The 13,201-nt window shown below is 35.0% G+C and overlaps 1 protein-coding gene across 1 annotated transcript in view; it reads left to right on the top strand.

Annotated features, from left to right (window-relative positions):
* kl-5 (male fertility factor kl5) overlaps positions 1 to 13,201 on the top strand; it is a 55,076-nt gene that overhangs the window by 20,695 nt on the left and 21,180 nt on the right. Inside the window, exons 11-16 of the mRNA XM_075297469.1 lie at positions 688 to 959; positions 1,021 to 1,197; positions 1,269 to 1,478; positions 1,537 to 1,701; positions 5,194 to 7,626; positions 10,129 to 11,801. Coding sequence (XP_075153584.1) covers positions 688 to 959; positions 1,021 to 1,197; positions 1,269 to 1,478; positions 1,537 to 1,701; positions 5,194 to 7,626; positions 10,129 to 11,801 — 4,930 coding nt within the window. The remainder of the gene's footprint in view (positions 1 to 687; positions 960 to 1,020; positions 1,198 to 1,268; positions 1,479 to 1,536; positions 1,702 to 5,193; positions 7,627 to 10,128; positions 11,802 to 13,201) is intronic.

Genomic DNA, 13,201 nt, shown 5'->3' with positions numbered 1-13,201 from the left:
ACATTTTGGCAAATTTTTCTATAGAAATAAAATTTTGGCAAAATTTTCTATAGAAATAAAATTTAGAAAAAATTTTCTATGGAAATAAAATATTGACAAAACTTTCTATAGAAATAAAATGTTGACATAATTTTCTGTATAAATAATATTTAGACAAAATTTTCAACAGAAATAAAATTTTGACAAAATTTTCTATGGAAATAAAATTGTTGACAAAATTTTCTATAGAAATAAAATTTTGACAAAATTTTTTCTACAGAAATAAAATGTTGACAAAATTTTTGATTGAAATACAATTTTGACAAAATTGTCTATGGAAATAAAATATTGACAAACTTTTCTATAGAAATAAACTTTAGCAAAATTTTCTATAGAAATAAAATTTTGACAAAATTTTCTATAGAAATAAAATTTTGACAAACATTTCTATAGATATAAAATTTTAACAAAATTTTCTATAGAATTGAAATTTTGACAAAATTTTCTATAAAAAACAAAATTTTTACTGACCTTTCTATAGAAATAAAATTTTGACAAATTATTCTGTGGATATAAAATTTTTGACAAAATTTTCTATAGAAATAAAATTTTGACAAAATTTTCTAAAGAATTGAAATGTTTACATAAATTTTTTATAGAAATAAAATTTTGTTATTTGAGCTTTTACTTTCTTCCTTTATTCTTCAGATGAGATAGCCGATAAAACTGAAATTCATAAACACCGTTCCGATATTTTGACCAAAGTTAAATATGGTTTACAATCAATACGTCAACATACGAAAGCCTTCAGTGAATTCTCCTATCTCTGGCTATGGGATAAGCAACAGTATTTGTCGGAAGTAAAGAAATATGGAAGACCTTTGACACCAAGCGAACGTGATGATGTACTGGATGGAACAAGTGAAATCAAACCCTTAAAGGATGAAAATAATCCTCCATTAAGTGTCTACAGAGAACAGGTAGGGGAGAGTTAAATTAATTATTAAAATTAGTTTGAAATAATTTGTTTGTCATATTTAGTTGGATAAATTTATAGCATTGGAACAACAAATTAAAACTTGGGAAACCTTTCAAGATTTCAATATTTGGTTACGTTTGAACAAGAAAGGCTTTGGGGCTGCTGTCCTCAATCAAGTGGGTAAATGGATAAGCCTCTTTAAATTGGATCTTATAAATCGTGTGAGAAATTCATTGATGGTAGGAATTTTTTTCTCTGTTTTAAGGAGAGAAGTTTATTATTAATTTTTGTTAAAAAAAATATATTTTAGGAACTAGCCCAATTTGTGGATGATGCCAATGTGGCCTTGAAAATGGAAATTACCAAAGATGATTTCGTTGGCCTTATTCAGATTATGTCAGTTCTCAATACCATTGAGGAAAAACAATTTATCTATGATTTTATGTTTGAGCCAATTAAGGAAATTGTGGATCTATTGAAAGTTTACAACTATGAGTTTAAAGATTATGAAATGCTTTTGGTTAGAATTTTCGTTATATTTTTTACATATATATGGAACTAAAGTGTTATCTTTTTAGATAACTGAATTACCAGAAAAATGGGTTAAAGTTAAAAAACTTGCTGTCTCTGTAAAACAAGTCATAGCCCCCATACAATCTTATCAAGTCGATATTATTGAGAAACGCATATTATTATGTGATAATTTGGCAAAAACGTATCGTAAAAAATTCCTTAAAAAGAAGGTAAGCTATACATATGAGATAGAAAAGGAAAATCTATAATATCGATAACACACAAAAATTCAATTTCTACTCCCAGACGAATTTTCTTTGTGGTTTTCTGAAGTTTTCTGAAGTAATTTGTATGTTGATCCGAATTTGTGTTTTTGGGTGAATACAAATACTTCTATAGAAAATTAAAAAAATTTTTTCTTTCTATAGAGAATTTTCACAAAATTTTACTTTATTCGGCAAAATTTTATTTCTATAGAAAATTTAGTCAAAATTTTATTTCTATAGAACATTTTGTCAAAATTAGATTTCTATAGCAAATTTTGTCAAAATTTTATTCTATAAAAAATTTTGTCAAAATTTTATTTCTATAGAAAATTTTGTCGAAATTTTGTTTCTATAGAAAAATTTGTAAAAATTTTATTTCTATAGAAAATTTTTTAAAATTTTTATATATGTAGAAAATTTTATTTCTATAGAAAATTTTCTCAAAATTTTATTTCTATAGAAAATTTTGTCGAAATTTTATTTCTGTAGAAAATTTTGCAAAATTTTATTCCTATAAAAAAATTTTGTCAAAATTTTATTTCTATAGGAAATTTTGTTAAAACTGTATTTCTATAGAAATTTTGTTTCTATAGAAAATTTTGTATCTATAGAAAAATTTGTAAAAAGAAAATTTTCCATAGAAAATTTTGTCAAATTTTATTTCCATAGAAAATTTTGCCAACATTTTATCTCTATAGAACATTTTGTTAAAATTGTATTTCTATAGAAAATTTTGGCAACATGTTATTTCTCTAGAAAATTGTATCAAAGTTTTATTTCTATAGAAAATTTTGTTAAAACTTTATTTCTATAGAAAATATTGTCAAAACTTTATTTCTATAGGAAATTTTGTCAAAATTTGATTTCTATAGAAATTTTTTTCAAAATTGTGTGTATAGAAAATTTTGTCAAAATTTTATTTCTATAGAAAATTTTGTCAAAATTTTATTTCTATAGAAAATTTTGTCAAAATTTTATTTCTATACAAAGTTTTGTCAAAATTTTATTTCTATAGATAATTTTGTCAAAATTTTATTTCTATAGAAAATTTTGTCAAAATTTCATTTCTATAGAAAATTTTGTCAAAATTTCATTTCTATAGAAAATTTTGTCAAAATTTTATTTCCATAGAAAATTTTGCCAAAATTTTATTTCTATAGGAAATTTTGTCAAAATTTCATTTCTATAGAAAATTTTGTCAAAATTTTATTTCTATAGAAATTTTTGACAAAATTTTATTTCTATAGAAAATTTTGCAAAAGTTTATTCCTATAGAATATTTTTACCAAAGGTTTATTATTATAGAAAATTTTGCAAAAATTTATTTCTATAGAAAATTTTGTCAAAATTTTATTTCTACAGAAAATTTTGTCAAAATTTTATTTCTTTGGAAAATTTTGTCAAAATTTTATGTCTATAGAAAATTTTGTCAAAATTTTATTTCTATAGAAAATTTTGTCAAAATTTTATTTCTATAGGAAATTTTGTCAAAATTTCATTTCTATAGAAAATTTTGTCAAAATTTGATTTCTATAGAAAATTTTGTCAAAATTTTATTTCTATAGAAATTTTTGACAAAATTTTATTTCTATAGAAAATTTTGCAAAAGTTTATTTCTATAGAAAATTTTGCAAAAGTTTATTTCTATAGAAAATTTTGTCAAAATTTTATTTCTACAGAAAATTTTGTCAAAATTTTATGTCTATAGAAAATTTTGTCAAAATTTTATTTCTATAGAAAATTTTGTCAAAATTTGATTTCTATAAAAAATTTTGTCAAAATTTTAGTTGTATAGAAAATTTTGTCAAAATTTCATTTCTATAGAAAATTTTTTTTCAAAATTTTATTTCCATAAAAAATTTTGCCAAAATTTTATTTCTATAGGAAATTTTGTCAAAATTTTATTTGTATAGAAAATTTTGTCAAAATTTCATTTCTATAGAAAATTTTGTCAAAATTTTATTTCCATAGAAAATTTTGCCAAAATTTTATTTCTATAGGAAATTTTGTCAAAATTTCATTTCTATAGAAAATTTTGTCAAAATTGTATTTCTGTAGAAAATTTTGTCAACATGATATTTCTCTAGAAAGTTTTATCAATGTTTTATTTCTATAGAAAATTTTGTCAAAATTTTATTTCTACAGAAAATTTTGTTATAATTTTATTTCTATAGAAAATTTTGCAAAAGTTTATTCCTATAGAAAATTTTTATCAAATTTTTGTTTCTATAGAAAATTTTTGTCAAAATTTTATTTCTAAAGAAAATTTTGTCAAAATGTTATTTCAATAGAAAATTTTGTCAAAATTTTAGTTCTATAGAAAATTTTATCAAAATTTCATTGCTATAGAAAATTTTGTCAAAATTTTATTTCCATAGAAAATTTTGCCAAAATTTTATTTCTATAGGAAATTTTGTCAAATTTTTATTTGTATAGAAAATTTTTGTCAAAATTTCATTTCTATAGAAAATTTTGTCACAATTTCATTTCTATAGAAAATTTTGTCAAAATTGTATTTCTGTAGAAAATTTTGTCAACTGTTATTTCTCTGGAAAATTTTATCAATGTTTTATTTCTATAGAAAAATTTGTCAAAACTTTAGTTCTATAGGAAATTTTGTCAAAATTTTATTTCTATAGAAAATTTTATTATAATTTTATTTCTATATAAATTTTTCTCAATTTTTTTTTGTATAGACAATTGTATCAAAATTTTATTTCTATTGAAAATGTTAGCAACTTTTCATGTCTATGGAAAATTTTGCTAAATTGTATTTTTATAGAAAATTTTGCTAAATTTTATTTTTATAGAAAATTTGCCCAAAATTTGATTTTTATAAAAAAATTTTCTCATAATTTATTATTATTATTATTTCTATAGAAAATTTTGTCAAAATTTTATTTCTATAGAAAATTTTCTCATAATTTATTTCTATAAAAAATTTTGTCAAAATTTTATGTCTATTGAAAATGTTCTCAAAATTTTATTTATTATTAATTTGCATGCATTGGTCAGACTAACACAAAAATTTATGGCGCTTTATTGTTTTTCATTACATATCACCCACTCTGTAAGTATATCATACATATAGGCCGATCCCTATATTTAAACATGTCTTCACCACGCTCAAGTAACCCTGAAAAGAAGTATTTAGAAGTTGGTACATGATGACGGTAGTCATCCTTAAGGAACTATACAAAAGTTGGTCGATATCGGTCCATAATAAGACGCCATACAGATTGATGTACATATTTCGTGAAATCTGAAATGTGTTGGTGGTATCACCTACAAGCAAACGCTACAAATTAATTTAATTTTTGAACCTGAATTAGAAAGTTTGCCCTTGTGCCTCGGGAGGTGTTCCCGAAGACACTTATATCTCAAGTTTTGTCCCATTTTGTCCCATTTCAAATTAATTTTTATTTTTCATTATTCTCCTCTCATCTTTTGTTTCAGTTCTTTCATTTCCCTTGCCCCAAGGTCTATGAGCTTATCGATGAAGCAGATTGTGAAATCTCCGAACTGGAAAACCGCCACGCATCTCTTTGTGATTCCGCCAAGTTGTTTGCATTACAAGGTCCTGATTCACAAAACATTGAAAAATGTCGCCGTGATTTGCAGTTAATTAAAATTATGTGGGATTTCAATATATCCATAGAATCCACTGTACAGGATTGGAAAAAAACTCCTTGGAAGAAAATCGATGTTGAAGTCATGGATCAGGAGTGTAAAAAGTTTGGCAGGGAATTAAGGGCCCTGGACAAGGGTATGCGTAATTGGGAACCCTATTTGTACGTAGAGAATTTATTGAAAAATCTAATGACCTCAATGAGGGCAGTAACTGAATTTCAAAATCCTGCCATACGCGAACGTCATTGGGTGGAGTTGGTGCAGACGACCAAAGTCAAATTCCGTATGGATGATTCGACTACACTCAAGGATTTGATCGATTTGAATCTGCACAATTTCGAGGAAGAAGTTAAAACGTTGGTGGACAAAGCTGTCAAAGAAATGGCCATGGAAAAGGTATTGCGTGATATAACGAACACCTGGGCCACAATGGAATTCCAAATGGAGGGACATGAACGAACGGGTACAAAGTTGCTAAAGGCCAGTGAGGAAATGATAGAGACTCTGGAGGAGAATCAAGTGCAGTTACAAAATATGGCCTCTTCGAAATTTGTGGGATACTTCCAGACGGAGGTGACCAATTGGCAACATAAACTCTCTAATGCTGATCAAATTATAGGCTCTTGGTTTGAGGTGCAACGCAAGTGGGTATATTTGGAGAGTATCTTCATAGGATCGGAGGATATACGATCGCAATTGCCAGAGGATTCGAAACGTTTCGATTTTATTGATAAGGAATTTAAGGCCTTGCTGCAACAAATGGGCACAGATCGTAATGTGGTCAGGTCCACAAATAGGGCTGGGAGTAAACTCTATGATCATTTGGAACATTTGCTGAAGTTGTTGCTGCTATGTGAGAAGGCCTTGAATGATTATCTGGAGACCAAACGTTTGGCCTATCCTCGTTTCTATTTTGTCTCCTCGGCTGATTTACTGGATATTCTCTCGAATGGTAACAATCCGAAAATGGTGTGCAAACATTTGACCAAGTTATATGACTCGATGGGCTCTTTGGCTCTTATACCCAACTCGAAAATGGCCCGTGGTATGATAGCCAAGGAACATGAGGAATATGTCCCTTTTCTGGAGAATTGTGATTGTTCGGGCAAAGTTGAGGTTTGGCTTAACCGAGTCACGGACAAAATGAGGGATACCCTAAGAGATCAATTTCGCAGAGCTGTTATCTCTTATGAGGGTAAGCCGCGGCATCAATGGATTTTCGATTGGCCTGCTCAACCGGCATTGGTGACCACTCAGATTTGGTGGACCACTGAAACCAATGAGGCCTTTGCCAAAGTTCAAAAACGCTATGAGAATGCCCTCAAGGATTATAATAAAAAACAAGTGATGCAATTGAATCATCTCATCAATCTATTACTGGGAGATCTAACAGCCGCTGATCGCCAAAAAATCTGTACCATTTGCACCATAGATGTCCATAGTCGTGATGTGGTGGCGAAAATCATCTCGGCCAAAGTGGAAGTGGTCACAGCATTCCAATGGCAATCACAACTACGTCATCGTTGGGATACCAAATACGATGATTGCTTTGCCAATATTTGTGATGCCCAATTCCAATATGATTACGAGTATTTGGGAAATACTCCTCGTTTGGTCATTACACCCCTAACAGATCGTTGCTATATAACTCTAACACAATCCTTGCATTTAATAATGGGTGGAGCTCCCGCTGGCCCAGCGGGAACAGGAAAAACAGAAACCACCAAAGATTTGGGAAGAGCTTTGGGTATGATGGTCTATGTTTTCAATTGTTCCGAACAAATGGACTACAAATCCATTGGCGACATACACAAGGGTCTAGCCCAGACAGGTGCCTGGGGTTGTTTTGATGAATTCAATCGCATTTCGGTTGAAGTTCTATCCGTTGTGGCTGTTCAAGTGAAATGTATCCAAGATGCCATTAAAGCCAAAAAGGTTATGTTCAATTTCTTGGGTGAAATTATTGTCCTGCGTCCCACGGTGGGTATGTTTATTACCATGAACCCCGGCTATGCGGGACGTGCTGAATTGCCGGAGAATCTAAAAGCCCTATATCGGCCTTGTGCCATGGTTGTTCCGGACTTTGCATTAATCAGTGAAATTATGTTGGTAGCTGAAGGTTTCCAGGAGGCCCGATTATTGGCTCGTAAATTTATTGCCTTGTATGAGCTGTGCCGTGAGCTTTTGTCCAAACAGGATCATTATGATTGGGGTTTGCGGGCCATCAAATCTGTTTTGGTAGTCGCTGGCGCTCTAAGGGTAAGTGAGTCATTCAACACATAGTGATAAGGAGAGAAATTGAGAGTGACAGAGAGAGAGAGAGAGAGAGTGAGAAGAAATTATTTCTCACCAACACCCACCAAATTATTATACACATATCATCCGCCGCTTGGACTCGGTTATAGGAAAAACTTCCCATAGCACTACGAAGCCCTTGTTCACATGAGAGAATTTCCCCTATGTGATTTTAGAAATTTCTCATCGACTGGGGATCATTTCCGTATTCCTTTGAATTGCTCGTAGTTTCGGGTTCTTTGGGATTGGGATCTACTATAATCCCGCGTGGTGTATCTATAACAGTTATCCTTCATTAGCAGGCGTCGATTTATCACAGATGTGCTTTCAAAGATTGACGCTAGCTCCGTGTCCCCTACTCTCCTTTCTGTTGTATTGTTTGTCGGAGTATTTATTCGCTATGCCATTTGGAGTGACTCCGAGGATCCCTATTCAAGCAGTGAAGTCTCTGCGATGGTTGATATAAAACCTTATGGGTACTTGTGATCGGACACAGGTCAGAACCTACAAAGCCTATATAATGGTTATGTGAAACAGATCGTTCTCGAAACACTGCCACGGATTCAACGGGACGGGGGTAGTTGTACAATTACCTAATGATGAGGTAACTCTACCAGACTCTCCTCCATTAACAGGTATCGCATTATCCTAGAGCTGCTTCTAAAGATTGGAATTAGCTCCCTATCGTTTACTCTCTTATCAGTTGTATTCTTTGTCGGAGTATTCATTCGGTATTGATCCCAACTTGGATCCGTTATCAATATCCGATAACTTAGTTGCCATTTGGAGTGACTCCAAGGGTCCCCATGCAAGCAGTGGGTACTTGTGGTAAGACCCAGGTTAGCCACTAATGTCAACTTAATGGTTATGTGACACAGAGTTCGTCAAGCCCTGCCATGGGTTTAACGGAACAGTTATGAAATTAGCCTGAAATTTCTTTCCATGAGATGTCAATCCCAGGTACACAGGTAACGGAATGCCACAATTGGGATTACTCTAATCCTACGTGTTGTATCTATACCAGCTTCAAATTCATTAGCTGGTATCGCATTATCCTAGAGCTGCTTCCAAAGATTGAAACTAGCTCCTTATCTGCTACTCTTCCGTCAGTTGTTTGTCGGAGTATTCATTCGGTATCGGTCCCAATTTGGAGCCGTTATCTGTGTCCGAGGGTCCCTATGCAAGCAGTGAGGTCCTCCCGTGAGGGTTGACATAAGACCTTATGGCGTGACCCCGAGGGTCCCAATGCAAGCAGTGAGGTCATCGCGAGGGCTGACACAAGTGTTTAAGGGTACTTGAGGGAGCCACCGTGGTGCAATGGTTAGCATGCCCGCCTTGCATACACAAGGCCGAGGGTTCCATTCCTGCTTCGACCGAACACGAAACAGTTTTTCAGCGGTGGATTATCCCACCTCAGTAATGCTGGTGACAATTCTGAGGGTTTTCAAAGCTTCTCTCAGTGGTTTCACTGCAATGTGGAACGCCGTTCGGACTCGGCTATAAAAAGGAGGTAGCTTGTCATTGAGCTTAACATGGAATCGGGCAGCACTAAAATAAGAGAGAAGTTCACCACAGTACTTGAGGGAGCCACCGTGGTGCAATGGTTAGCATGCCCGCCTTGCATACACAAAGTCGTGGGTTCGATTCCTGCTTCGACCGAATACCAAAAAGTTTTTCAGCGGTGGATTATCCCACCTCAGTAATGCTGGTGACATTTCTGAGGGTTTTCAAAGCGTCTCTCAGTGGTTTCACTGCAATGTGGAACGCCGTTCGGACTCGGCTATAAAAAGGAGGTCCCTTGTCATTGAGCTTAACATGGAATCGGGCAGCACACAGCGATAAGGGAGAAGTTCACCAATGTGGTATCACAATGGACTGAATAGTCGTAAGTAAGCCTGATACATCTAACTGCCACCTAACCTAACCTAAGGGTACTTGAAGTCAGACCCAGGTCAGACACTAATCTGGATGTCGTATCAACAGAACCTGCAATGCCAATTTAATAGTCATATGACACAGAGCGTTCTACAAGCCCTGCCAGAGCTTGAAAGCCATTAGCCTGAAAGCCATAACCATTTCACTCCCAGGTATTCAGGTAACAGAATGCCGCAACTGACGGCCCGTTGCTTCTATTCCGATCCATAGTTCAAATCATAGTCCGTATTCGTGATTCCTTGTCAATACTATTATACCGTGTTTGATTAGGGTGTCAACGGGGGCATCACTCCCCTTAGAGCGCCTATCTATAGGGTATCCTTGCGGGAGGATGCCTACGTAACTGAGCTCAGTCCCATTAAAATTTTCCTCTAGTCGCTTCAAGATTGCATGTACGTAAATTTCCTACACAGAGCTTCAACATCAGTCTCAATCCTCCACATGGCCAGGAACAGTACGGATGCCTCTCTCACCTCCCTTACTAAGGATTGACTTCACTAATCACTATTTGCCTTCCTTCCGTTCTTCTAGCGCGATGATCGTCATCGTCCTGAAGATCAAGTACTGATGAGAGCTTTACGTGATTTCAATATTCCCAAAATTGTCACCGATGATCTCCCTGTGTTTATGGGTCTTATTGGAGATCTCTTCCCAGCTTTGGATGTTCCACGAAAACGTAACCTAGAATTTGAAGCCATCATCAAGAAATCAGCTCTTGACCTAAAACTACAACCCGATGATGGTTTTGTTTTGAAAATTGTGCAACTTGAAGAATTGTTCGCTGTACGTCATTCAGTTTTTGTTATAGGATTTGCTGGGACCGGTAAATCGGAAGTATGGAAAACGTTGAATAGGACCTATGCCAATCAGAAACGAAAGCCTCACTATAATGACATAAATCCCAAGGCAGTTACAAATGATGAACTTTTCGGGGTGGTAAATCAAGCAACTCGTGAATGGAAGGATGGTCTATTCTCCATAACAATGCGTGATCAAGCCAATTTAGGGGGGACCGGGCCAAAATGGATTGTCCTGGATGGTGATATAGATCCCATGTGGATAGAAAGTTTGAATACTGTAATGGATGACAATAAGGTCTTGACTTTGGCCAGTAATGAACGCATTGCGTTGACCAAAGAAATGCGATTGCTATTCGAAATTGCCAACTTGAAATCGGCTACACCAGCCACAGTATCACGGGCTGGTATTCTCTACATTAATCCCCAGGATCTGGGATGGACTCCCTTCATATTGTCGTGGCTGAATACACGCTCCAATCAGTCGGAAGTGGCTACCCTTAATGTGCTCTTCGACAAATATGTTCCACCCATGTTGGATGCCTTCCGGGTGCGATTTAAACGTATTACGCCCATATCAGATATAGCCATGTTGCAAATGACCTGTTTCTTGTTGGGAAGCCTACTGACACCTCAGAATGTTCCAGCGGATTGTCCCAAAGATTGGTATGAAATTTATTTTGTATTCTGTGTGGTCTGGGGTTTCGGTTCCACGCTTTTCCAAGATCAAATCATCGATTGGCGAAACGAGTTCAGCAAATGGTTTATGAATGAATTCAAGGCGGTCAAGTTTCCAGATTCGGGCAATATTTTCTCATTTTATGTTGATCATGAAACGAAAAAATTTCGTCCTTGGACCGATTTGGTTCCCTCCTTTGAATTAGATCCCGATGTCCCGCTACAAGCCAACCTCGTACACACTTCAGAGACCACACGACTACGTTATTTCATGGATGTTCTCATACAAGATAATTATCCTATTATGCTAATTGGAGCTCCTGGTTCTGGAAAGACCATTATCATGAATTCCAAATTGAATAGCTTACCCACTGAGAAATATGCTGTGACCAATGTCCCGTTTAATTTTTACACAACTTCGGAAATGCTTCAGCGTATACTGGAGAAACCTTTGGAGAAAAAAGCCGGCCGCAATTATGGCCCTCAGGGTAATAAACGAATGTTGTATTTTGTTGATGACATGAATATGCCAGAGGTAGATAAATATGGTACGGTCCAACCCCACACATTGATACGTCAATTCATGGATTATCATCATTGGTATGACCGGGTAAAGATGACCTTGCGTGACATTCACAATTGTCAATTTGTCTCTTGTATGAATCCCTCGGCAGGTTCATTTACCATAAATCCAAGGCTACAGCGTCACTTTTGTTCATTTGCTGTCAAGTAAGTAAAAAGTATATAAATAATTGTTTTGGTCCAGGTTCTCCATAGATGTGGAATATATAAGCAAAATATATAAGCAAATATACTGAGTGTCACTTCGTCATATGATGCCCATGTATTCCTATAATCCATGTTCCAATAACTTTGTTGCTTGATCACATTTATTTTATTTGATAAAGTGCCGTTTTGGACCACAAAAACCACCACACTTTATAGGATGAGAGACAAGATTTCTCTACAGATGACGTACATCGCTACATATAGGACATGAGTACCATTTTTCGAGATACCATTGAGGAATCCTTACTCAGGGCCGTTGGGACTAGTCCTAACCCCACACCTAATTCGGGAACGAAGGCGATTCTACAAACGCCTTCCCAGAATCGTATGCGATTTAGCTTTGCAGTGGTTGTTGTTTCTTGAGACACCTTCGTGGTCTGTTGTTGACTCCGATTCTAAGCCCTTAGACAGACATGTTAGGAATTCCGTTGGGTCCTAATCCGACTCTTTATTCTGCAAACCGCTTCGCAGAATTGCAGATGTGGGAAGACATCCTTTGTTCGGATCGACATAGAAGTTCATGGGTACCATTTGTCGAGATACCATTGAGGAATCCTTACTCAGGGCCGTTGGGACTAGTCCTAACCCCACCCCTAATTCGGGAACGAAGGCGATTCTACAGATGCGTTTCCAGAATTGCATGCGATTTAGCTTTGATACTGGAAAAGCAGTGCTTGTTGTTTCTTGAGACACCTTCGTGGTCTGTTGTTGACTCCGATGCTAAGCCCTTAGAGAGACATGTTAGGAATTCCGTTGGGTCCTAATCCGACTCTTTATTATGCAAAACGCTTCGCAGAATTGCAGATGCGGGAAGACATCCGTTGTTCGGAGCGACATAGGAGTTCATGGGTACTGTTTTTCGAAATACAATTGAGGAATCCGTGCCCGAGTTTGTTGGAACAGGTCCTAACATCATTCTTGATTCGGGAACGAAGGTGATTCTCCAGATGCCTTAGCAGAATGGTATGCGATTTAGGTCTGATACTGGAAAAGCAGTGGTTGTTGTTTCTTGAGGCACCTTCGTGGTCTATTTTTGACTCCGATGCTAAGCCCTTAGAGAGACATGTTAGGAATTCCGTTGGGTCCTAATCCGACTCTTAATTCTGCAAAACGCTTCACAGAATTGCAGATCCAGGAAGACATCCATAGGAGTTCATGGATACCGTTTTTCGAGATACCATTGAGGAATTCGTACCCAGGGCCTTTGGAACAAGTCCTCACTCTTAATTCGGGAGCGAAGGTGATTCTGCAGATTCCTTCGGAGAACCGTATGCGAATTAGCATTGATATTGGAAAAGCAGATGTTTTTGCTGACCTTCTTGAGACCCTTCTTTGGTATG

Source organism: Haematobia irritans, chromosome 2 (assembly GCF_050003625.1).
Source record: "Haematobia irritans isolate KBUSLIRL chromosome 2, ASM5000362v1, whole genome shotgun sequence".
Lineage (NCBI taxonomy): Eukaryota > Metazoa > Arthropoda > Insecta > Diptera > Muscidae > Haematobia > Haematobia irritans.
Note: the sequence above shows the minus strand (reverse complement) of the source record. Positions and strands in the feature narration are given on the sequence as shown.